At 43.3% G+C, this 26,502-nt stretch overlaps 2 protein-coding genes across 8 annotated transcripts in view; one reads left to right on the top strand and one right to left on the bottom strand.

Moving 5' to 3' along the window:
* DGKI (diacylglycerol kinase iota) overlaps positions 1-26,502 on the top strand; it is a 247,578-nt gene that overhangs the window by 137,150 nt on the left and 83,926 nt on the right. For all 7 annotated transcript variants that reach the window (XM_083461921.1, XM_083461924.1, XM_083461923.1 and 4 more), the window contains 12 exons: positions 135-209; positions 1,295-1,390; positions 2,260-2,342; positions 5,305-5,365; positions 9,064-9,177; positions 11,738-11,875; positions 12,809-12,887; positions 16,207-16,262; positions 16,753-16,815; positions 17,467-17,540; positions 18,248-18,359; positions 19,535-19,734. In XM_083461921.1, coding sequence (XP_083318047.1) covers positions 135-209; positions 1,295-1,390; positions 2,260-2,342; positions 5,305-5,365; positions 9,064-9,177; positions 11,738-11,875; positions 12,809-12,887; positions 16,207-16,262; positions 16,753-16,815; positions 17,467-17,540; positions 18,248-18,359; positions 19,535-19,734 — 1,151 coding nt within the window. The remainder of the gene's footprint in view (positions 1-134; positions 210-1,294; positions 1,391-2,259; positions 2,343-5,304; positions 5,366-9,063; positions 9,178-11,737; positions 11,876-12,808; positions 12,888-16,206; positions 16,263-16,752; positions 16,816-17,466; positions 17,541-18,247; positions 18,360-19,534; positions 19,735-26,502) is intronic.
* CHRM2 (cholinergic receptor muscarinic 2) overlaps positions 22,665-26,502 on the bottom strand; it is a 418,009-nt gene continuing 414,171 nt past the window's right edge. The window contains exon 5 of the transcript XR_014516302.1: positions 22,665-22,695. The gene's annotated coding sequence lies outside the window, so the exon portion shown is untranslated. The remainder of the gene's footprint in view (positions 22,696-26,502) is intronic.

Below are 26,502 nucleotides of genomic sequence, written 5' to 3'. Positions count from 1 at the left end.
TGTGTGGTGTTATCATTCTCCAAAGGTACTGCCACAGAGGTGTTTCTTATAGGGATACTTTCCTTTTCAGTTTGTTCTTTTTAAATACTCTTCCCCTTCTCCTCCCTCCCCCCTTAAAAAAAACATATATACAGAATTCACTGAAAAATTCGACCAGGCGGAAGAAGAGGACGTCTTTCAAGAGGAAAGCCAGCAAAAGGAGCAATGAGGTAAATCTTTAATGCACACTTTAAGGGTCTGACATTAGCTGGGGTTCCTAGAACTATCTGGGGGGCCTGACAGGTAGAGGTATCAGAAAAAGCTAGGAGGTTCTCTGAAATGTAAACTCTTGATGTCATAATCCTGTCAGTCAATGGAGAGTGTTTTCAGTCTCCACTGTTCCCAGGCCAGATATATTTTATTATAAACTGTAATAGCTGAAGTAATGATTCTTGTCCCTCTTCCTTTTGAGTGTGCAGTTACAGGACTGATAATGAAATCCAAGAGGATAAATTCTAGTTTGTTATGGAATCCTACAAAGAAACAGGGGGATTGGAGGCTGGCGAGTTCTCTGTTAGAATTCTCTTTTAGAGAAGACTAATCTTTCTCTCCCGCCCCTTCACAACTACATTGCTCAAGTTCCCTGAGGGGGTGATATGACAATGAAATTTTATATTGTAAATATGGTCTAAGAGTAAGAAGACATTGGCACAAATAGGGCAACACATAACTTTTGCCGATTGGGGTGAATAGTGTCATTTGAAAGGCTCCATTGGTATCACAGTGGAGAACTATTGGAGAAGGAAGAAGATCATGGCAAGTAAGTAGTTGTAGTCTTGACCGCTACCACTGTCAATCAAGATGGTGGAAGGAGTTTCCTGACCCCAAACAGCACTCTGTTTGGGGTCAGGAAACCAAACGTTCACCCATCTGCCTTTTTTCAGTCACATAAAGTGATACTGGGAGAGTCCATTCTCCCTTGGCAACTGCCTTCATGTCCTCCTGGAGGACAGACTCATAGTTTGAAAGACTTAAGTCCATCTCTTCCCTTGAATATTATGTCTTCAATGTTGCTATTAACATGATGGCACACGTGTAACTTTTTGTGAACATAATTAGAACATGCAAGCCATCACCCACAGCTCTTTCGTAAATCTTGAATTATCTGGTGTCTCTCACTGGTAATTTTGCATATCTAATTCAGGGATGGAAGAACCTGTGATCTTCCTTCTCCCATGGCATCCCAAGTCAACATGCTCGTTGCTTAAAGCACACTCCAGTGTCTTCTGTCACATTTTAATTTTCTTTCTTCTAGGAGAACAAAGGCCGTCCTTTTGTGGTAAAACCCATTTCTTCCCCACTCATGAAACCGTTGCTTGTATTTGTGAATCCAAAAAGTGGAGGGAATCAGGTAAACACGGAACACCGAACACATTGGCTACTTTGTGCATGTTGCGTCTTTGTCAAAGGAGTGGGTATAAAATGAATTGATTTCAAAAAAGAAATAAATGCTTCCATCTTGAATTAAATGCTTCTGGAGTGGAGGATTTGGCTTTCGGTAATGCATTTTATTGATCGATTGGCTTCGTATGCTGCCTTTCTGCCAAGGCACCTGAGGCAGTTTGCAGCGTCAAAATATTAAAACAAATGCATTATATAAAATGTAGTGACAGAGTCCTCTCAGTCCAACTGGGAGCTGATAGCACAAGTAATAATAATAATAGTTATAATAATGATTTATTAATTGTACCCCACCCATCTGGTTGGGTTGCCCCAGCCACTCTGGGCGGCTTCTAGCATATATATAAAAAAACACAGTAAAGCATTAAACCTTAAAAAGATTCCCTGTACACGACTGCCTTCAGATGTTTCCTAAATGTTATATAATTGCTCATCTCCTTGACATCTGATGGGAGGGTATTCCACAGGGCGGGTGCCACTACTGAGAAGGCCCTCTGCCTGGTTCCCTGTATGTAACTTCACTTCTTGCAGTGAGGGAGCCACCAGAAGGCCTTCGGTGTTGGATCTCTGTGTCTGGGATCTTTTGGGCTGACCCAAAACCTCATCTTAGGTTCTTATGCACATGCAGGTCTTTTTTAAGCAGGGGAAGATGGAGAAGGAGCTGCCCTAGCAGTTGTCTCAGGCTATTAAGAGAACATTTTACTGGCCTGAATTCAGAATTCTTTTTAAAAAATAATAATATTGCTGCAGCATTTGTCCAGGGATTCAAGAACTGTGCTTCAGAGAAGTTGACTGTTTTCTTTTCCTCTTTCTTGACAGGGTACTAAGGTTCTCCAGATGTTCATGTGGTACTTGAACCCACGTCAGGTCTTTGACCTCTCTCAGGAAGGACCAAGAGATGCGTAAGTTCTGAGATGTTTGATGTGGTTTGCTGTTCTGCACTTTTTTTAGCATTAGCACAGGTATTTTGAAGGGTACCTCTATATGATGGCATTTTGAAGCAACCATTAAGAGATATTGGCTGGAATAAGCACATCTTTCACAAGGTGGTCCAGAAGAATTTATGAAAAGAAGGGAAGTTAAACTCCCTTTGTCTCTGTCACAGTCAGTCCCTGGGGAGAGAGTTCTATAACAAGAGCATCTCTGCTGAAATGCTTGGCTTCTTACCAGCAACCTACAACCTAACCAGATAAAGCTAGGATTTAGGATAAATCCAGTGCATGGATATATAGCCGGCGACAGGTGTGCTTCATAAGCATTCTGTGGAATGCAAATAAGTTGGAAGAGGAGCATGCAACATGATGCGTTCTGACTTTGCATACCTGAAAATGACAACAGAATATGTGCTCCACAATTCTTCTATATAATTCAATACTTAGATTGTGTATTAGAGGATCAGAATTGGGCTGAACTTTAGGTCAAAGAGAGAGATCTGAGCAGGGCTGGATTTAGGTTTGATGAGGCCCTAAGCTACTGAAGGTAATGGGGCCCTTTTTGTGTTCAGTCAGTCAGTCAGTTTTATTGCACATAGCCAAAGGCTGCCGCAATGTACACAGAATCATTTGACAATTAAAACAAAATATACTGAATTGATACAAAAGACTTAAAACATTTATATTATCAAAACATTACTCTAAACAGTACTCTAAACAGAGCTACAAAAGTACCCCAATGTACAAATCAAGACATTAAAGAATAAAATTCATAAGCTAAAATCATCAATTTTGTGTTGAATATATGCTATATGGTAATTTATGGACCCAATAGGTATCTAAAGCCATTTGCACAAAACAAAATATGTATTTTATCAAAGTAATTGTTGAACTGAAACACAATTAAGCAGAAGTATATTAATAGTGAAATACAATTAAGAAGAAGTATATTAATAGTGAAATAATTATTAAGTGCTAACTTAAAATGATTTTTATCCATAACAGACTTCATAATGCAAACACATTGGCATTTGGCAATAACAAAACTTTTATTTTATGTTTTTTATCTTATATTTTGGAAATGTACATCCTGGTTTTTCCCTCTTTAATTTTTTTGGGGACCTCCCAAGAGAGTGGGGCCCTAAGCTATAGCTTGTTTAGCTTATACATAAATCTGGCACTGGCTCTGAGCCTCTCTCTTAGCAGCTGCACGGAAGTGCATTTATTTACCCCACAAGTGAATGGCAGACACAACTTCTGTGAGACAAGTCAGCAGCTGCATCTCGGTGCATGTGAATTGAGCATGAATTTTACACAAATCAGATTTCTTGCAGGGAGAAACTAACTAGTGGTAAACTTCCGTGTTGCAACTTTTCATTATCTGAAATGCAGACCATATTTTTCAATGCCACAAGGTGGTGCTCTCTGATAGTTACTAGACCTCCTATAAGGTGCTGCTTTCATAGCACTTTCAATCGTGGACTGCTTTGTGTGTGGATGTTAAATATATAAAAGAAGCAAATAGGATTGATATAGCCAAGAGGATCACTGGCAGAAATTGTGGCACGTTTCACAAAGCCACACATGTAGTTTGAATAGGGTTGCCATATTTCAAACAGTGAAAATCTGGACGCAACAGTTGTTGAGCTGTTTTAAAGGAAAATTGCCAAAGATGACACTGCCGACATGGATATGTCCAGATTTCCCCAGACATTTTTATCAATTTCCATCCGGACACTGCTTCCGATAGCAGTATTTCAGGTATGTCTGGGAAATTCTGGACGTATGGCAACCCTAAGTTTGAAGATATGTGATACAGCAACATAGCTAAGCAGGTGTAAGACTTTCTGCGTCTGGATGGGAGGCCAAGAACGAACCTGGTGAATGCTGCCTTGACTTCTATGATGGAAGAAAGATGAGATAAGAAAACTAATTCATTTAATAATAAAAATAATGTTTATCTAATTTTTCACTCAGTCAAATAATAATAAAAAACTTAACATATTAGTCTGCCCTTATTTATGCCTGTAATATTCTGTAATGATTCACTCCACTCCACTAGGCCACCTGTACCACACAGTTTCTGGGCATGGGCTTGATTATTGCCTCTGTTTCCCTCCAGAGTTAATAAAGTTTTGGCATTTTGATTGAAGCTCCTAGGTGAAATGGTGCCCTTTCTCCTATCCATGCTGAATGCTGTTGGAGTCCTACCCGTCCATCTCATTTGTCCTGTGATGTTGCTTCCCTTTTCCCATGTTGGGCCTTGGGCGGGGGGGTTAGGGAGAGAGTGTCGGAATCTCTGCTATGACCGAGCTACTCCTCTGGTTGAGCCTTCGGAATCTCCTCCGACGATGATTAACGACCTGAGCCTTTTATAAGGCTCCAGCCACATTCCCCATTCAGCAGAGTATCAAAGCAGCAGAAGAGACAAGAAGTTTGAGCTACATTGCTAGGTTTTATTTCTAACTACGCAGACAGAAAAGAAATATACATGCTCTTTCTGTGAAAGCAGAGAGCAACCAAACAACAAGAGGAAACCAGTAACATCACATCCGTCTCCTGTCTTCCGTGAGACTTCCAACAGCCTGGAATCTCTGGAATGCAAAACAGAGTCTTGTGACTCCAAGAGCACTGCACAGTGGCATAAACAGAAACCAGCAGAGAGTCCATTTGGTGGACCCCACTTATTTTATGCTATACTTATTGGAATGTCCTAGTCTCATCGTTCTCTGTCAGCTGCTCTAACTGACCTGCCCATACCTGTTGACCCCTGGCCTTATTGTCATACCTGGGTAGTTCACCTGCTTACAGTTGCTTGTTGGCACACTTTTCACATCTCTCTTTGCTTTTTCAAAGCAGGGTTTGCCAACTAATAGCCCCCAGGCTGAATCATCACATAAGCTTTTTTTTAATGCTCATTTTCTTTTTATAGGCTTGAATTGTACAGAAAAATGCCAAATCTTCGAATCCTGGCCTGTGGTGGGGATGGAACGGTAAGTCCCACACCTTTTTTTTTTGGTAATAAGCAAAGGAGGGAAATTGCTTTGAGCCTAATGCATGAAAGGGGTCACAGCAACACTGACATACAGCACACACCAACTAAGAAAAAAAAGTGGCGATGATGTTGAGGAGCAAATAGTCTGACCTGGTATAAATTAGCTTCCGATGTGTGTCTTGTTCCTCATGGGTGCAACAGCATGGACACAAAAAAGCAGAAGGCTTCATAGTGAAGTTACTTCATGCAGGCAGCTGCTGGTTATTAAGGGTCAATTCACACTTCCATGCACATGACTTGACTTCTCTATTCTTTATTACTATATATGAACAGCGACAGCGTTATATGACTCCAATGGAGAGCATTTTGTTAGGTGTTGGGAAACGAGAAGTTTGGGTTGTGCTACAGCTATGGAGTGTAAAATCATGCATGTGTGAAGCTTGCCTCAAGATGCAGGAATAAAGTGCAGATAAATCAAGCAATGTGTGAACCAGGCCTTGGAATGCTGTACAGTATATGCCTGCTCTTCTTTGCGAACCTGATGTTGGGAAAGATGGAGGGCACAAGGAGAAGGGGACGACAGAGGACGAGATGGTTGGATAGTGTTCTCGAAGCTACCAGCATGAGTTTGACCAAACTGTGGGAGGCAGTAGAAGACAGAAGTGCCTGGAGTGCTCTGGTTCATGGGGTCACGAAGAGTCAGACACGACTAAATGACTAAATAACAACAACAAAATAGAAGACATTTCTGGCAGATGGGAGATAATCTCCTCCTGCTTCTGCCTCTGTCGTAGTTATAGTATTGGGGATGTCAGTCTGGATGTCATCTTTGGGATCTCCTCTAAGCTTGTGATTTATGTCTGCAAGAAGGGAGAAAGGGGTTGCTAAACTGGTTGAAACAGTCTCTTTATTAAGCCAATGGCTTCAGCCAAGTCTCTGGCTGCATAAGTAAAGATAACAGGTGACTGTGTGACACAGGAATGACCAACTGAAGATGGGCAGAAGGGGGAGCCAGCCATCCCTGGCTGGAGGAAATGTCATTACAACAGGCATAGGCAAACTCGGCCCTCCAGGTGTTTTTTGCCTACAACTCCCATCATCCCTAGCTAACAGGCCAGTCATCAGGGATGATGGGAGTTGTAGTCCCAAAATGTCTGGAGGGCTGAGTTTGCCTATGCCTGCATTAGATTCCGTGAAGGAGAACAAATAACTGGCAGTCTTGAACTAGGCAGGGAAAAGAGACAGAGGTTTGACCTGTTCCCTGTGCTGAATTCAAAGTTATGGCTTTGCCCCACTCCCCGTCTCCCTGAGCAAGAGAGCAAGTTCTGTTGGAGTATTAATGCTGTGAATCTTGCATCTTATGCTCAGCCCATGCGTGTGCATAAATGAAACCACACATCACAAAGGCCCCACGTCTGATTCTACATGCAGAGATCCCTGAGATCTTGTACAGCTAGAGATATGTGATGCACGCAGCTGTATTTTAAAACGCTGGCTTTGGGTTTGTTGTTTCCACATTCCTTCCATTTCACATTTTGAGCTAATGGGGGCAGCATCTTCTCATTAATATGAGAGACACATGACTTATCTATGCTGAGGTTATGTTAGAAACAAATTAACGTCTCGTTGTTCCAAAAGCCATTAAATCTAGAAATGAAAATCTTGCTCAAATGGATTTAGTGAATATTCAATGAGACCAGATATTACTTTGCATTATTGAAAGAAACAGAAAGTGGGAGATTTTCCAGTGTACCTGCCCAATTGTTAACTTTTCCTCTTCTGGCAATAAAATGCAACATCGTCAACTTCAGGCAATCTGTATTCTAGACTCTTTCAGGCAGCCTTCTGATTCGGAACAATTCGGAGGGTGTCGTATCCAATTTTCTAAAGATCATGCAAAGCATTTAGGATCCATAATAATATACTTTATTTTTTAAAAAACTCAGCTGAAACCCCCAAAGCTTTATTTCTCAAAATGCAGCCTGCTGAGAACAAGTGGAGAATTTGGACTGGGGCTGTAGTACAACATGGAGGGTGAAAGGGAGATGAACCCTAAAGGAATCTAGGAGCAGGGAGAGGGAGAGAGCGTTGGCCATTGTGAGAACGGATGCCGGGCTATAGATGGGGCCTTTGCCCTAATTCAGTAGGGTCTTATTATATTCTTATGGGGGTGCTGCTGTCCCAACTTCTGCCCCTGATTGATTTCCTCCCCAAACTTATAGCCCTCCCTAAGCTGCTGTTAGCTGTAACAGGGAAAACATGCAGGAAAACTTGCATGTTTTCCTCTTGGTGGAGAGGAAACTATTTGTGAATGGTAGTGTTTGTGTGTGATTTGGATCAGGGCCATGGCACAGGGAGGAGACATGAGTGAAATATTTGTTTGTACTGATTTATTACATTTGTACCTCAACGTACCTGCTGGGAAATCAAGGCAGGGTACGTGTTTCTCTTGACCTTTTATCCCCATTAATACTCCTGTGATGTGGGTTAGGCTGAGAGTGGGATATCCTGGTTTTTGGATTCTTTAAATTCATAGTATAAACCAGTGTTTTTCAACCTTTTTTGGGCAAAGGCACACTTGTTTCATGAAAAAAATCACGAGGCACACCACCATTAGAAAATGTTAAAAAAATTAACTCTGTGCCTATATTGACTATATCTAAAGTAATTCTCTTGAATAGGAATCAAATAAACACAAAGAAAGTATTTTATAATTACTTTATTATGAAATAGTAAGTAAACAGAAATATGAAAAATTATAAAATACTTTATTCAGTGCGCAACCTGGGCCTGTTTGGCTGAACACAAAGCTGATATTCTGGCTGGAATCGAAGAAAGACACACACGTAGCTCTTCGTCAACAGCTCTCAGTCTCTCTGTATTTAGTTTTTATAGCAATCATGCTTGAAAAGCTCATCTCACACAGATATGTAGTGGAAAATGGGAGCAATGTCAAAATAGCTTTGTTTACCAGAAGGGGGAACTCCTTGGCAGTATCCAACCAAAAACTGTCCAAATGTAGATCAGCAAATCTTAGCTTGAAACCACGATTTTGTCTCAGTTCAGTTAGTTCCTCCTGCTCCTGTAAAGTCATGTCCTTTCCACCAACTGATGCTGAGCTATAAGGGTCCCTAACCCAGTCAAGGCATTCAGTGGAGACTGAAGAGAAATAAAATGACAACTTCTCCGGTCCTCCTGGTGACTCGAGTCGCGACGTCTTCTTCTCTCCACTGCTGCACACACTGTGCTTGGGCAGGAAGGAAGTCGGAAGATGATGTCCTACTGTGATAGGTCCAGGCTGGAGTCTGGACCAATCACAGCCCGGACATCAGAAAAGTTGAGGGTGTCCCCCGGAGGAGTGCCAATCGGCGCCCCTGCTGGCCAAGGGTGGGGTCAAAAACCCCACCCCATACCCAGGACACAGTCCGTCGCCCGCCTAGTGGGCAAAAATTTGATTTTTTTTTTAAAAAAAAATCTTTCCAATTTTTCCCACGGCACTCCAGGCAACATCTCGCGGCACACTAGTGTGCCGCGGAACAGTGGTTGAAAAACACTGGTATAAACCACACACCAGCAGAAATAAAATTGCAGACTAAAGAATGGATGGGATATGTATTTGGAGAATCCCAAGTAGTGTGTCTTCGCCGCCCCATAGCCTATGATATCATTTCCTTTCCTGTAATATTTGATGTTTAGGTGGGCTGGATCCTCTCCATCCTGGATGAGCTGCAGCTGAACCCCCAGCCTCCTGTTGCTGTACTTCCACTCGGCACCGGGAATGACCTGGCTCGCACCCTCAACTGGGGAGGGGTAAGCGGATTGCATGTTAGGCCTCAAAATATTTTATCAGACATTCACTGGCTGTCATCTGAAAGGTGTGAGATCAAGTTGAAGCAGGAGAAGCTAAAGAGGTGTCTGAATATTCCCTTTAGGAGGTGGCAGGCTTCTCCATCATCAAACCCAGTAGACGATTCCTTGATGGATACAAAGTACACATTTCTTTGCTTGGGTACCACTTTCAAGAGATATGTGAAGCATGGAAGAGAAAGGGCTGCTTAATTTCCCCTTTCCCTTGCTATTTCCTCACATATAATGAATTTTTCTATGTTGTTTTCACTAGTATCACCACCATCATTATTAAAGAGGTTTTTTTATATGCATTTTAAGTGCAATTTCCCCTAAAACGCACATGTTTGCACACATTCTTTTTTGTGTACAGAACTGCATTGTAGCATTGAGAAAAGAAGGCATTTCAAAGGATAGCTGCCTTTTGGTTAATTTATTGTTTTAAGATGTGCAAATTAGCTAAGTTTGCAATAAAATGCAAACTGAAGTGAATTTCTCCCTCACCCCTACCTCTATGGACAGAAGACATTCCCCACTAACTGATTTTATTTCCAAACCTTTAAGGGAAAACAACTTAGGTGTTATGTGTTATCAGACAAATAGCTGGAAGCAAAAGGGTTAAATAGGCACCCCCCACCTCATATCTGCTCCCAGTCACAGTGCTTCAAGTTTGTTTTTTATTCCAAAACAAAAAACGAAAACGAAAACAAGCCAGCAACACTAAATAACTCATCTAGTTTGAGCCTGAGAACTTGGCCTATCACTCGGTTTTATATCATTCTTAATCATCCCCAGACCCACGGAAAGAGGCGTCATTAAACCGCTTCTTAAAAAAAAATCTTTAGACCCGGGCAATATGGCCAACTATCAACCAGTCTCAAATCTACCATTCTTGGGCAAGGTGATTGAGCGGGTGGTTGCTGAACAACTCCAAGCATACCTGGAGGTTGCGGACCATTTGGATCCCTTCCAGTCAGGATTCAGGCCTCACCATGGGTCTGAAACTGCCTTGGTTGCACTGGTTGATGATCTCTGGTGGGCTTAGGGACAAAGGTGAGAGCGGTTTCCTAGTTCTGCTGGATCTCTCAGTGGCTTTTGACACCATTGACCATAACATCCTTCTGGACCATCTACAGAGGCTGTGAGCACTGTTATACATGGTTCCACTCCTTTCTTCTGGGCCTTGTCCAGAAAGTGGTGTTGGGGGATGAGTGTTTAGACCCCTGGGCTCTCACTTGTGGGGTGCCTCAGGGTTCTATCCTCTCCCCCATGCTTTTAATATCTATATGAAGCTGCTGAGAGAGATCATCAGGGGGTGTGGGCTGGGTGTTCATCAGTATGCAGATGACACCCAGCTCTACCTCTCTTTTAAATCAGAACCAGTGAAGGTGGTGAATGTCCTGTGTGAGTGCCTGGAGGCGGTTGGAGGATGGATGGCAGCTAACAGATTGAGGTTGAATCCTGACAAGACAGAAGTATTGTTTTTGGGGGACAGGGGGCAGGCGGGTGTGGGGGACTCCCTGGTCCTGAATGGGGGAACTGTGCCCCTGAAGGACCAGGCGTGCAGCTGGGAGTCATTTTGGACTCTCAGCTGTCCATGGAGGTGCAGGTTAATTTTGTGTCCAGGGTAGCTGTTTACCAGCTCCATCTGGTACGCAGTCTGAGACCCCACCTACCTGCGGACTGTCTTGCCAGAGTGGTGCATGATCTAGTTATCTCCCACTTGGACTACTGCACTGCACTCTATGTGGGGCTACCTTTGAAGGTGAACCGGAAATGGCAATTAATCCAGAATGCGGCAGCTAGACTGGTGATTGGGAGTGGCCGCCAGGACCACATAGCACCGGTCCTGAGTGATCTGCATTGGCTCGCAGTACGTTTCCAAGCACAATTCAAAGTGTTGGTGCTGACCTTTAAAGCCCTAAACAGCCTCGGTTCTGTATACCTGAAGGAGCGTCTCCACCCCCATCATTCAGCCCGGACTCTGAGATCCAGCACCGAGGGCCTTCTGGTGGTTCCCTCATTGTGAGAAGTGAGGTTACAGGGAACCAGACAGAGGGCGTTTTCGGTAGTGGCGCACACCCTGTGGAACGCCCTCCCATCAGATGTCAAGGAAATAAGCAGCTATCCTATTTTTAAAAGACATCTGATGGCAGCCCTGTTTAGGGAAGTTTTTAATATTTAATGCTGTATTGTTTTAAACACTCGATTGGGAGCCACCCAGAGTGGCAGGGGAAACTCAGCCAGATGGGCGGGGTATAAATATTATTATTATTATTATTATTATTATTATTATTATTATTATTATTTAATCTCCTTTTGGTCTAATGTTTGGGAATTTCTGGGAGTAATACCCCCCCCATCTCTCTCTCACTGCCTCTTGAAAAGTGGTTGGAATATGAAGTTCACAAACAATCTTTGAATAACACTGATGATCCGGTATGGTTAGATCTCTGCAATACATCATCTAATATGAACAAATGCCAGTTGTTGACATTGGACTGTGAATATCTCTTATTTCTAGGGATACACAGATGAGCCTGTTGCAAAAATTCTCTGCCATGTAGAAGATGGGACCATTGTCCAACTGGACCGGTGGAACCTCCAGGTGGAGAGAAATCCTGATTTGCCCCAAGATGAACTAGAAGATGGAGCACGGAAGGTTAGTGTGAGATCTTCCTCTACCAGAATAAACCGAAGGAAGAAAATCAGGGTTCATGCAGGATGACAGGGGAATGCTGTTCAGGAATGTGAAGAATTTACAGTAGGTTTCTGGCTTAAATAATTGCAATTATTTACATGGTTGTTTACTGTTTCTAGAAAGGCAGAACTAGAGTCAGCCAATGATCACGAAATAACCCCTATCTGTTAGCAACATTAGATCATTTAAAAGAAGTAAAATCAAAAGAACTAAACTTTTGAGTCCAGTGGACAGGGATCCACCGGTTCCTTGGCTGATGATGGCAACAGTCCCAATTCAGGCATCTTTCCTGAGCAAGCCTGTGAGCTGTTGCAGCGAAACGGTATTCTTTACTGCCTCTGCAGCTTGGCTAATGAGCGCCACTAATTAGCAACAGTTCAGTAGCAACTTCAATGGTGCTCTGGACCAGGCAGACCTTCTAAGCTAGTCTTGTAAACTTGAGGTGAACTGCTGTTCTTACAAGCTTCACCTGTAGCAGGAGGCATTTCCAGAGAAGAAATCTGAATTGCTTAAGAGAAAGGTCCTACATGCTGCAGGTGACCTTTTTGTGCTCCTTTTACAAAGTCCTCCTTTGTCTCCTTTCACTTCATATGGGGGACTGTCGCTGAGTGGTAGAGCATGTGCAGAAGAACCCAGGTTCAGTTCCTGGCCTCTTTATTATTATTATTATTATTATTATTATTATTATTATTATTATTATTATTATTAAATGCTGTAGCTGGGAAAATAATACTTCTTGCAGAGCTGCTGGCAGTCAGATCATAAAATATTGGGTTAGTGGAACAAAGAACAAGGCAGTCTTGCCCAAGGTGTCCTAACATTTGCCATTGAATATTCTTAATTTTTCTTTTCACACACAGCATTTCCCTTGTTCCCCTTGTCTTATCATTGCAGCTTCCCCTCAGTGTTTTCAATAATTACTTCAGCCTGGGATTTGATGCTCACGTTACACTGGAATTCCATGAATCTCGAGGTGAGAGAACAAAAACAATATCTTCTCTTCCTGAGCACCAGGGTGGAAAATGAATGGGTTGTGAAAGCCTTCCTCAAAGAGGTGCTTTACCTTATATAGCAGGCAGAGCTGCAACAGGTGTGGCTTCTTCCACTGCAGTACAGTGTGGGATGAGCTTGAGGTGGAGACTGTTCCTATCCCTCAGAATACAATAGAGGAGTTAAAGCAGGGATGATGAACCTGTGGCCCTCTCAATGTTCTTGGACCTCAGCTCCCATAATCCTTGACCCCATTGGCCATATTGGACTTGCAGGGTGACAGGTGCCCAAGCCTTGAGTTAAAGGAAAACAAGAGATGATTTAGGTCTCTCTTTAAGAGCTGAAGGTTTCTCCACACAAGCTTCTTATCAATCAGCTGGTTTTTGTGTGTGCAGGGATTACATGATGCATGCAATGTTTGCATTTGGATCTGTGTGCAGGGATTACATGATGCATGCAATGTTTGCATTTGGATCTGTTTGTGGGAAGGCTAAATGTCTTCCCATAAACCTCTCATTATCCTACATTTTTAGTGCATAACCATCAATTTCCTACCTGCAAAACAATCTGCCTTTTAAAGCAGGAAGTCGATTCGTTGTGCCATATTGCTCCAATCTACTTTAATAGTCTAAACTTAAATTTGTGGTATGCATTTGAATCCCTTCTGCAAAATCTGGAGGTGACCTAAGAGTCTATACCTCTAAGCTGCTTATTCATGAGAAAAATCTCAGAGGAGACCTAGCTCCACCTCTTCCTTAAGGATTGCCAACTCCTTTCTGGCAGGGCTCGTGTAGTTGGGGGTTTGGGCTGCTTTTAACTCTTCAAGGTAACTTTATATTATTTTATACAATGAGTCACGTTGACACTGGGCTTTTCTCCTCTCTCATGTGGTTTAGCTATTATGCTTTGTTTTGAAGTTGTTTTTATTTTAACATATTGCACACAGCATAAAGGTTCTCTGTTATGGGGTGAGCAATAAAACCAATCAATAAATGTACCCTTACCAGCTACACAGAAGGTAGATGTTTAGTAGATGAATCTTTTTCCTTGCATGGTGATCTTTACTGTTGCTGCAAAAATGTCTGCCTGCTATGCAATGTCAAAGAAATAGGGCCCCTGCCAATAAACTATTGGAAATCCTACCGATCTTCTTTTGTAAAAAGGATTACATTTTGCCCAGGAAGTAGAGCAAAAATCTGGGCTGTCCTTGTCTGATTCTTCTGAAAATGATACACCATGCTATGAAAAGGTTGGGGGTATATTGTGAAGACACAGGACATGCAAGACTGATACTCCAGAACAGTCCCTACTAAAGTGCATAATAATATTTGTCTTTGTTCATGTGAACAAAATACTCCTGTCTGTTTTGAAACATGGCCCTTAATACTCATGTAGTTCCATACAGCACAACCCAGCCTAGCACTAATGGTCAGTCATTATGATAGATGGTTGTATGCTAGGAAATCACACTGCTGATACTCAAGTTGTTGTTCAGTTGCTTTGTTTGGCATGTGGCTGATTTAACTACAAGCATACTTGTCCTCCTTTTCATGCTATCACAAAGCCATGCAAAAATGTCTCTCCCCCCCCCCCCCATTTTAAAAAAGAACATCCTAATGCCAGGCTAAATAAAGATCTGAATGCCTGACGGAAAGAGCAAATGCATATTTTATCGTGTTTAAGATGACTGTGAGCAGTAAGCATAATAATGAAGGGCCATGGAAGGGCAAAGGAATGAAGTGATGACAGCTGCGCGCTCATTTCCATGTGCACATGTGCTGGCGTGCATGCCAAATGTGCCTGGGACTATATAGTAGGGATGAGGTCCTGAGCTACTTTCTCACTTAGCAGAAGCATTATTTAATCATGAAGTCATATTGCGCTATAAAGAATGAATGGACATTATTCCAGGGATGCCAGTGTGTGCATGTATGTGTGTTTCTGTGTGTGCGCACACAGGCACACACACACTTTTAGAGGAGAGTGAAACCACTTTGGGGAAAAGCAAACTGTAGGCTTGGAGGTGAGTAATTTGGCCAGAAAGATTTTTCCCCTGTTAATTCAGAGTTTCCCACCCCTTCAAATTTATAATAAAAATGAATTTTTATACGTAATGTTAGTGTGGGGGACCCTCTGGGAGTTTGCTTTAGTGTCCTTATTGTTTGTGGACTTCCTTTTGGTGTCTCTGTGTGTTTCAGTCAGATGCTGTTTTCTAATAAGTAAGGAGGATTGGTTGTTTGATTGAAGGCTTATCCTCTTGCTCCCCCTCCCCGGGGGGAAACTGCTCCTTAGTGTTCAGTCAGAGCAAATGGCAATTTGGTTTTCTCCAGATTGATGTTTGCTCCAATTTAGCACTAAAGAGCAGCTTTCCCCTGGGAAAGGAGTGCGGCAAGGGTGCGTGCCTCAAAAGTGTGAGTCCGAGCAGAAAACTGCTCAGACTTGTGCTTTCTTGGCACTGGAGAAGTAGACTTGTGGACAAGCCCTGAGTGTACTTAAGTGCCGCTTTTCAACAATGATCTGCAGATTTGAGAGTGGCTCACAACATAAAGATATGATATTAAAACACAAAATAGAATATAAAAGCACAAGGCGTTGTTATAAGAAAAACTGCTCCTTTTCCCTTCTGGGGTACCCAAGAAGACCGTATAATCCTTATGTAGGTTCTCAATTGGTAGGAGAAAATAACAGAGGCCTACCAGAGAATATTGAGAAGCAAAGCAGCTAGTAAGCCTGATCGCAACAGGGCTTTGCTTCTCAATAGTCTCTGGTTGGCCTCTGTTATTTTCTCCTACCAATAGAGAAGCTACATAAGGACTCTGTATGGGCTCTTGGGTACCCCATAAGGGGAAAGGAGCAGTTTTTCTTATATATGCATCAATACTCTTTTCTCCTTTTTCTTAGAAGCGAAAGGGTAGGTCTTCCATTAATAATGGAATTACATGTCATTTATTAATCCAAATAAACACTTCTCAGTTGTGCATAAGGCCATCTCACCTCACCAGTCAGCACACAATGGTTTCTTGAAAGAAAGGAAAAAGATGGGCATTTCCCCTCCTTTTCCATAATAGACTGATATACAGTTCATCGGTTCCTTTTGACTCCCTTATCTAGGGAACACAGAAAACAAAGATACATCCTTTTCACCCCTCCTCTTTAGTCAGCAGCCAGCAATGGCCAGAAACTCAGCTGTTTGCCTGCCAGAAGGAAAATAAGGAACTGAACCATCAAGGGCAGCGTACTGTTTAATTGACTTAGTAAAGACTCCTTGTATTCTGCTGTTTTCTTCTTCTTCTTTATCACAGAAGCAAATCCTGAAAAATTCAACAGCCGCTTTCGAAATAAAATGTTTTATGCTGGGGTGAGTTGAAATGTATTTTCCTGAATCCAAATTTTGTTAATTTTTTTTTGGGGGGGAACAGTTTATTGCTTGTTTTATTGCTTTAATTATTGAGGATCATCACCACTATTCTTTGGGACACCAACCAATTAGCTCAATCTTCAGGCTCAATCTTGAGCCCCTTTGAAGTCACCTGACATCATAATGAAATTGGGTAATTGGCAGTTTCCATCCCTGTGCCTCCAAAAGTTCACTGGTTATCCTTTTGGAGTATTTTGGGCTCCTATTCCATGTCGCTTTCTGATTTGAGGAAACTTTGCCAATTAGAAATGTATTCACTGAGAGCAACTTCAGCACTTAACTGTGCCCTGAAACTCAGCCTCTTTCTGTGGGGCAACTTCACTTAACAAGGCCTTGTTTTCACCCAGATCCTTGAAGCAACAAAAATGAAATTCAGATGAAATTATTATATCACACTTCTTTCCCCCGCCCGCTTTTCTGTATAATTTAGGCAGCCTTTTCAGACTTCCTTCAGAGAAGCTCCAGAGATTTATCCAAGCATGTGAAAGTTGTGGTGAGTATAAAAAGGGGAACTATGCCTTTTAAGGACGTGTTGGAGATTTGGCTGGTAAAACGAGATGAGACAAGTTTCATCTTGATTGTAAAGCTGCATACATTTCGTGAAGACAAGTGGAAATTAGTTTCACTTATACTTAGTGAATCTTAGGAATCTGGGCTGGTACCTAGATTTATTGTTACAGAGATTTATTGTTCCAGTGTTGTCAGTTTTAAGGCGGAACAAGACTTCCATGCCTTTAACTGAAACAAAAAAAGGAAGGAGAAGGAAGGAAGGAAAGAAAGAAAGTGGGTGCAATAAAATTATTTCAGCAAGTGTGCTTTCTAGCTTACACCAACCTTCCCTCCTACCATGTTTATTTTTCCAGTGTGTACCCCAGTGTGTTTTATTTCCCACTAGATGTAATGGCACTTGGATCAAACCACATGAACATATCTGGAGTACTTGCTTTTGCCAGGGGAACAGAGCAAAAATAAATACAGTGTGGGCTTGTTCCTCTTTGTTTCATCTGGGCTTCTTGTGTGATGTGGCCTTACATGTTTGTTTGTTTTTTAAGTCCCAAGATCTCATTGAAATAAATCCACAGGTGTTTATTTTATAATAAACCTTAATACATACTTGTGTGCTCTCTCTCACTCTCTTTGGCAGTGTGATGGCACAGACCTGACCCCAAAGATTCAGGAGCTGAAATTCCAATGTATAGTGTTTTTAAACATACCCAGGTAAGGACTTGTCCTGGGAGGACTTGTGACAAGGTGAGGGAACCCTAGGAGGGGAAACCATTTTTGAAAAATAGACAGTTACCCCATAGATCTAGGAATAGATCTCTAGCAATTACCTGAAAGGGCAGTTGTTACAGTTCTATCCCCCCTCTCCCCCTCTCAATCTCTCTCACACTGAATTGGAAGACATAATTGGAATAAACCAAAGGAAGGGAGGGAACAGCCTCCCATTGTCCTCTTTCCTCACTTGGAGCACCTTACTAACTTTTTGAGAAATTGTTGTACTTTGGTGATGTGAAGAGTTGAAACCAAAGAGGTGGTGGGGAGGACTGACCATATGGAGCATTGAAAATAAAAATGAGTTTCCTCTTTGCCTTACTCTCTCAGACCTTATTCAAACAGCTAACCAGCACCAGCCCTGCAAATGGAGAATTGACCACCCTGGTCTGCATGATACAACTCTGGTATAAAGCAGAGGTGTTCCTTCTGAAACCAGATCCTATCTGAAAGATATTTGTAGAAGACCTATGCTTGGTTTTGTTGCTAAAAGCCAAGTGGGCCAGATGTTCAGTGTTTGCTCAAATCCCACATATCCTCAACCTCTCACATTCATGCTTGTGAGCTTTCCATGGGCATCTGGTTGGAAGCTGAACTAAACAGGCTTTTACTTTGAACCAGCTGAGCTCTCCTTATGTTTTTCTGTTCAGGTATTGTGCTGGCACAATGCCCTGGGGGAATCCAGGAGATCACAGAGAATTTGAACCACAGCGGCATGATGATGGTTACATTGAGGTCATTGGGTTCACCATGGCCTCCTTGGTGAGTCTTTTTCATCGATTGCCTCCTGTCTATAAGTCAACCAGAGCAAGAGGTAACTCACAGAGAATAAACCAAATGGCAGGTTTCCAACTATAACTGAGTATGTAGAGTGAATCTTCCTCACTCCTGGTTTGCCATTTGAGGGAACAGGGAAGGATGGGTGAACACCCCTTCCTTCTACATCTGAAAAAATGGCTTGCAGGAGGGACTTTGTTGCTATCTTAATATCTGATGCCTTAATTATTGCCTCCTCCCATTTTTATCCCTTGTTTCTCTCCACGTCTTTCCCTTCCTTCCTTCCTTCCTTCCTGATTATTCATTCTGCAAGGAGAGTAGGACTAGAAGAGCAAGGAACAATCAGTTCTCCAGGGCATCAACCTTCCCCTACCTATTGCTAACTGTCTCCCCCACCCACATACCTTTATTGCTCCCAAGTGCCTTTTAAAAAGCACAGCAAGTCAAACTCTGAAGCTTGCAAATGTTGTTGGTGTGTGACTTCAAGGGTTAAACTTCATGTGGCATTAAACATTGCTTTTATCCATTTTAATTGGAATTAGTGACCATGAGGAGCCCCAATCAGGACCCTTGGTGGGTAGGCACAGGGAGTTTAACCCTTTTCCACGCACCACCGTGGTCCCAATGAAAATTGCCCTCCCTCAAGCTACTATTTGCACTCCTATTGGCACATGTTTATTGTCTTGAGGAAAGGCAGAAGCAAAAAAGCCCAGAGCAGACAGCTCATAAATATCCACCATCCACCCTAAAAGAACCATTTGGGACTTTAAAAAGACCTGTGTTCACCAAGGAAAGGGAGATTCTAGTAAGCCTCGGACAGGGATCGAGTACCATCACCCTCATAATCTTTTACCTTATTATATGTATTTTTGTGCACATTCCTTGGCTGCAGAACTGCACTGCACAATTTGGAGAATTGCAAATTTCAAAGCATGGCTGGGTTTCAGTTTGCACATTTGTTTCCAAAAATGTGAATAAGGTTGATTGGCCTTTAAATGCAAATCAAATCAAATTTCTCAAAGTCAGTAGGTACTGAATCACCTGCTGAAAGCAATCCTTGAACTCATATGGTCTTGCAAATAACAGTACATTTTAGCTAGATTTGAAGACTTGAACTGATTCCTCCTCTCTTTTTCTCTTTTTCTCTTTCTGTTGCTAAGGCTGCTCTTCAAGTGGGAGGCCACGGAGAAAGGTTACACCAATGCCGGGAAGTGACGTTGCTGACGTACAAGTCCATCCCCATGCAAGTGGACGGGGAGCCTTGCCGGCTGGCTCCCTCACTGATCCGAATCGCCCTGAGGAATCAGGCCAATATGGTGCAGAAAAGCAAGAGGAGGACATCGATGCCTATGCTCAATGAGTGAGTTAGCTCCATGTGCATCTTGGGGAAAGGGAAATGGCAAAGTTGAGCCAAGTCAGTGATGGATCAAAGACATTGGCCGAACTCTGCCAAACGACATCCTGTCATTCTGCACCTGTCCAAATGATATGACATACCTCCTCCTTTCACCGCATACCCCACCTTTGTTTGTGCTTAGCATGCAAAGACAGCTTTACAGCCAGAGGAGCAGGAACCCTTTTCTTACTCTCAATATATAATAACAACCCTTCCCGCCCCTGCAATTCAGTTCTGGCTGCCAATGCTTTAAATGTCAGAATAACTCAGGACAATACCATCACCCTAGCCTTCCAGCCACTTGTTCGTGGAACATTTACTGTATTCTGGTGAGTTTTAATGAAGCACAGCACACTTTTCTCATAGTATCCTTTCCCGATAATTTCACCCTCGCAGAGCCTTCACTCTGTGACATTGTTAGCCTGAAGTTAATCCAACCCTCAGTGCAAGACTCTCAATCTAAGCTGAAATGAACAACCCATCCCCTCCAACATTTCCCTTTCCTTAAAAAAACCCTTCACCGAATATTATCTTGCCCAGGCATTTGGTGACATTTCCCTAATATAAGAAAACTCACTGGGTTTTGAAATGTTTTCCCTGCAATATCTTCCCTCCCCTTACCAAATGACTTCGAGCTTTCCCCTTGTGTTCCTTGTGGGAACGAAGTTTATTTTTCATCCAAAGGGCTATTACTCCCACAGTTCCAACATCAGAAACTTTTAAATTGGTAGCACATAGCATTTATGTATTGTATTAGAGGATTCAAGGTAATTCACATAACCTCATAATGGGTAGAACACAACCTTCTAGGACAAATCAATATCATTCCTATATTGCAGATGGTGGAGGAGAAACTTTGAATTTCTCTCCTGTATTTTTATGAGGAGGGTCAGGATACTTGTAAAAATGTGACAGTACGCATACTCCAAAAAAAGGCCCACATAGCCCCCCATTTTTTTTGTAGAAAAGTGGATTGTATGTTACTTATCAAACATTATAGGGACGCGGGTGGCGCTGTGGGTTAAACCACAGAGCCTAGGACTTGCCGATCAGAAGGTCGGCGGTTCGAATCCCTGCGACGGGGTGAGCTCCCGTTGCTCGGTCCCAGCTCCTGCCAACCTAGCAGTCTGAAAGCACATCAAAGTGCAAGTAGATAAATAGGTACCGCTCCAGCGGGAAGGTAAACGGTGTTTCTGTGCGCTGCTCTGGTTCACCAGAAGCGGCTTAGTCATGCTGCCCACATGACCCGGAAGCTGTACTCGGCCAAGAAAGCAAGATGAGCGCCACAACCCCAGAGTCGGTCACGACTGGACCTAATGGTCAGGGGTCCCTTTACCTTTACCTTTTATCAAACATTATGCAATTCTTTTTTATAATTACTAGACCTGAATGTGCTGTTCCATCCATGAACAAACAGGCCCTTCTACAATTTTCAGAAGCTTAGTGCCAGTGTACAAGATCAGGTTTGCTCCTGAAGACGATCAGAACCAACGATAGTCAGTTCCCACCTTTTTAAAAACAACAACAACACAAAGCCAATATCAGGATTGTTGTCACCAGATATGGAATCCTAGTAGTTGAATGCCCTTGTTTAACAGAGCCTCTTCACACCATCCCTTTTTTGCCCCTGAAACACAGATGAGCTCTTCAACAATATTGGCAGCTATTCATTTCTCTCCCCCTCTCTGCTTGTTTTCAGTGAAGGGAACTGATTTAAATTATGGGCTAGGAAATAAGAATCTGTCTCAAGATGATAATTGTGTGTGGTCTTTTTGGCTCCTTCTGAAAATATCATTACCGAATGGGTTGTGACTGGATTTGATTTTCATTTATTTTATTTATGTGGGTTTTTAACACATTCAGTGCCCCAAAATACTATGTTGTCGGCACAGCTTTACTTCCTGCAAGAAGTGACCAAATATGTATTGGAGAAAAGACCCCATGCTTCAGTTCATGCTCTACAACAGATCTGGAGAACCTCCAGGTCCTCTTACCTGGCCCGTGGGACTCTTCCCAGGCCACACCCTTCGTCAGCCCAGTGTTGCACCCTCCTTAAATGTTCTTGCCTGACTGAAATGTGCCCTTGAACTCTGATAATGACCTTTGCTTGCCTGGATTGGAAGGCAGAGAGGGGCACATGAGTGTGTGTAGAAACTAGCCTACCATTGAAGGCTTACATCTACATTTGTTTTGCCTCTGGCCCTTGGAAGGCTGTGACCTTTAGACTGAAGAAGATTCCTTACCCCTGTGCTACGGCATGGGAATTTTAAGGCCTATATCATCTGCCTTCTCTCTTCTATGTCAATTTATCTCCAGAAAACAACCCAGCAAAAAAAGAGAGAGAGAGGTTATGTGTGAGAAAGAGATAAGATCAGGCATCAGCTAAGGGACCTAGGCATAGAGTCGCCTGAAGACCAAGAGGAGACTCCAATTTCCACCAGCTCTCTTTCTCTCTGCAGTCACTTTGCTTCTAAAGATGCTGACCCCTATAAACCCTTGCAGCCATGTCCTTCCTAGAGTGCTGGACACTGGACTGCAAATGGTCCTATTGCCTTACCATTTCTTCCTTACTTTTGTCCTACTTTACAGAGGGCGTCCATCTATCTGAAGATAGATTGAAGGAGTCCTCTGTGTGAAGAGCTGTCCCATCTAAGTCTGAGAAAGAACCCTAAGAAGGGAGAGTAACCAGGGGCCTTGGAGTGGCCCAACCATAGGTAGCACCTAGACAGCAGGCTGAGCATCCATGGTCACAACCTTCCCCCAGTGGCGTAGCGTGGGTTGTCAGCACCCGGGGCAAGGCAAGTAATTTGCGCCCCCTAACCCATGGATTTGCGCCCCCTAACCCGTGGATTTGCGCCCCCTAACCCCCAGATGTTGCGCCCGGTGCGGCCGGCCCCCCCTGCACCCCCCACGCTACGCCACTGCCTTCCCCACTATGTTCAGATGCATTTAAATTATGGCAATTATTTTCTGAATGTGCATTTAGATGTCTAAATTAGTACAGTGGTACCTTGGGTTATATACGCTTCAGGTTACATACGCTTCAGGTTACGGACTCCCCTAACCCAGAAATAGTACCTTGGGTTAAGAACTTTGCTTCAGGATGAGAACAGAAATTGTGCTCTGGTGGTGCGGCAGCAGCAGGAGGCCCCATTAGCTAAAGTAGTGCTTCAGGTTAAGAACAGTTTCAGGTTAAGAACGGACCTCCAGAACAAATTAAGGACTTAACCCGAGGTACCACTGCATACACAAATCCTTTGAAAATTGTCCTTTTATGCCCTCTTTTTAGTTATTTGGTGGTGTGTAAGTGGCCACTCTAGGTAGCAGATACCTCACCCCCCTCACATGCCCTCCCCATTCACATACATAACATGAGAGGCCGAGTGGGCCTTACTTTAAGGGAGGGGGAAGTGACCTTGAATTTACCTCTCTTCAGTCTATTGCCTCAGACACTTTCTCCCTTACAGGTTTGCTTCCTGTATGGAAGTTGTTATAAGAAAAAAAAAAACCCTGCTCCTTTTCCCTTATGGGTTATTTCAGAGCTCACATAGAGTCCTAAGTGGGTTCCCTATTGGTAGGAGAAATAACAAAAGCTAACCAGAGTAAATTGAAAAGCAAAGTGGTGAGTAAGCCTGATCTTTATTCAAGGAACTGTTGCAACAGGCTCCCCACTCACCACACGCAGGAGGGAGCAGAACCCTGAACAATGGTGCGCAAGCTCTTATATAGACTTTTGAAATTGCCCACCCTGTAGCCCAAGACCACCCCCCCTAAAACATCATACATACATCACAGAAGGAAGCGGTCTACAGCAGAGGAGGCGGTCTCGAGCAGAAATCCTGTTTGCCAGGATACCTGATAATGGTCACTGATTGCATTACCTGGGTAGCCTGGCCATTCTTTTGTGATGGTTAATACTTTAGTTCCTGAATCCAGGTCACAGGCCCACCCTATTCATACACAAATACACCTTAAAGACAGGATTTGCAAGTAAAAAGACAACGGGAAGGCTTTCCCCATTTGCTTCCCTTACTGCAGAGGAATATTTGAAGTCATTGGGAGAGTCAGAATGGCTCCAGAATTGCTCTCCCATACTATTTCATAGAATCATAGAATCATAGAATCATAGAATCATAGAATCCTAGAGTTGGAAGAGACCACAAGGGCCATCAAGTCCAACCCCCTGCCAAGCAGGAAACACCATCAGAGCACTCCTGACATATGGTTGTCAAGCCTCTGCTTAAAGACCTCCAAAGAAGGAGACTCCACCACACTCCTTGGCAGCAAATTCCACTGTCGAACAGCTCTTACTGTCAGGAAGTTCTTCCTAATGTTTAGGTGGAATCTTCTTTCTTGTAGTTTGGATCCATTGCTCCGTGTCCGCTTCTCTGGAGCAGCAGAAAACAACCTTTCTCCCTCCTCTATGTGACATCCTTTTATATATTTGAACATGGCTATCATATCACCCCTTAACCTCCTCTTCTCCAGGCTAAACATGCCCAGCTCCCTTAGCCGTTCCACATGGCACTTGGTTCATATATTTAGATATGTGTTCATTTATGAATATTTATTCTGTATTTGAGACCTTAAAATTCTTTTAACAAAGTCAAGGAAATGCCTCACAAATGACTGTGCCAAGGGAAGGGCGGAGAGTCAGGCTAAGTGCTCCTCTCTCACATACTTCTGTGGTTTACGACGTTAATTAAAGGGTCCATAACGTACTTCTCTTCCTCCTGCTCCTCCTAATAATAATAATAAACCTAATATAAAATGAGAACAGAATGAAAACTTCACAAGATAGAACGGAAACAGAAGAAAGTGGGGAGGGCTAACTGAAAAGGCAGTGAAACAAAAAAAGTTCTCACAGCCCATCTAAGCACCATAATGAGGCTGCCACTTGGGCCTACGTAAGAGCTGAGTAGACTTTGGATGGCAGCGGGACACATAGCAATGGCAAATGTCATGGTAAGGCCAGTTTGTGAGAGAAAGCGGCCCCCAAAACAATCTTTCAAATTGTTAAAGCAAAACCCCTGCCCCTTTCCCAAATCGTATATTGAATGGGTGGGCTCCTGAATAGTGAGTGGCCCCAAGATATCTACTTTGGTCCCAGCGGCGTAGCGTGGGTTGTCAGCACCCGGGGCAAGGCAAGTAATTTGCGCCCCCTAACCCGGGGCAAGGCAAGTAATTAGGTAACCCCTAACCTGCCGCCGCTGCCAGCTTCTTGCTGTTGCCTGGTCTGGTCTGGTGTGGTTCTCTCCCGCGCTCAGCGCTGCGCTGGGCGGCCGCTGCACTGTCCCTCCCCCAGATAGTCCCTCGCTCTCTCTCCGCACCGCACGCCTGGCACCCACCCCCTCCACAGTGGGCGGCAACCCAGCGGCTCGGATCGGATTCGCACAGCCAGCACTGCAGTGAGAGAGAGTGAGTGAGCCAGGTAGGGGCAGAGAGCTGCGAGTGCGAGCGCGCCCCCCCAGATGTTGCGCCCGGTGCGGCCGGCACCCCCTGCACCCCCCACGCTACGCCACTGTTTGGTCCTTAGGGTTCTGTTTACCAAGGAAGCCATGTACCATCAACTCCAATGTCCAAGATGGAGGACAGGAAGCTGCAATATGAATGTGCTCAGAAGTACAGTGGTATGTTACGTTAAGAACTTAATTCATTCTGGAGGTCTGTTCTTAGCCTGAAACTGTTCTTAACCTGAGGTACCACTTTAGCTAATGGGGCCTCCCGCTGCTGCTGTGCCGCTGCCGCATGATTTGTGTTCTCATCCTGAGGTAAAGTTCTTAACCAGAGGTACTATTTTCAGGGTTAGCAGAGTCTGTAACCTGAAGTGTCTGTAACCCGAGGTACCACTGTAACTTTAATTGGAGTAGGTCATCACATCTGTCCTAAATGAAGGAATATTCTGGGGATGGGGAGCTTTGAGCATATCAACAGAAGCAAGAATATTGACTGAAGAACACACATCTTATTAATGTTTGCTTGCTTCTTATGCACTGATGAGAAAAAAAGCAGCTATGATCCCACAAACTAATAAAACGGAAGCATCTGGGTTTGAACCAGTTTTGGCCCTGACTTGTGGGCTAAATTAGAATAGATAATCCTGTTTAGGCGAGCTATGGATTGGGCTGAGTCTTGCCTCCATTGCACAGTATGCAAGATGAAACTAGTTGATAGGAAGTGTCGCTATGCTGTACGGAGCTGAAAACTATTTTCTACAGCCTACAATATTTGCTTAAAACGTTTTCCTTCGGCAAACATCCCTCTGAGTTCCTCCCCCAAATTCTTTGCAGGAAGCGAATATGAAACACATGCAAACATTGCTAGAGCAAATGAGTTTAAACTTTAAAAGTCTGGGATAATATTTACAGAATGTTTGGTTAAATTGGCAAACAGTGTCCACATTTAATATATGTTGAGTGAATTTGCATGCTTCCTGCTGGCTTTATCTTTTTGATGTTGATGATGACAGACCCTTCTGAGTTACATAACAGCATCCTTCTACTCTGGCGTATTCCAGGACTATGGGGCTCTGCATGGCTGGAAATCGCCCCATTTTCTTTAATATCAGGGAGCATTCCAAATGCTGAATGGGAGTGCATGTTTCAGTGGGGCTGCATGCTTGGGGTATCATCTGCCATTGAAGGTGATGGGGCAGCAGTTCCTGTTTGCATGGAGCTTTCTGTGCTCTGTCGAAGGCTGTATTGTCCTTTTGTGCATAGCAACTCACTTCTA

The sequence above is a fragment of the Podarcis liolepis genome (genome assembly GCF_965112155.1).
Source record: "Podarcis liolepis genome assembly, chromosome: 10".
In the NCBI taxonomy this organism is placed as follows: domain Eukaryota; kingdom Metazoa; phylum Chordata; class Lepidosauria; order Squamata; family Lacertidae; genus Podarcis; species Podarcis liolepis.
This window is presented reverse-complemented; position numbering and strand designations above follow the sequence as displayed.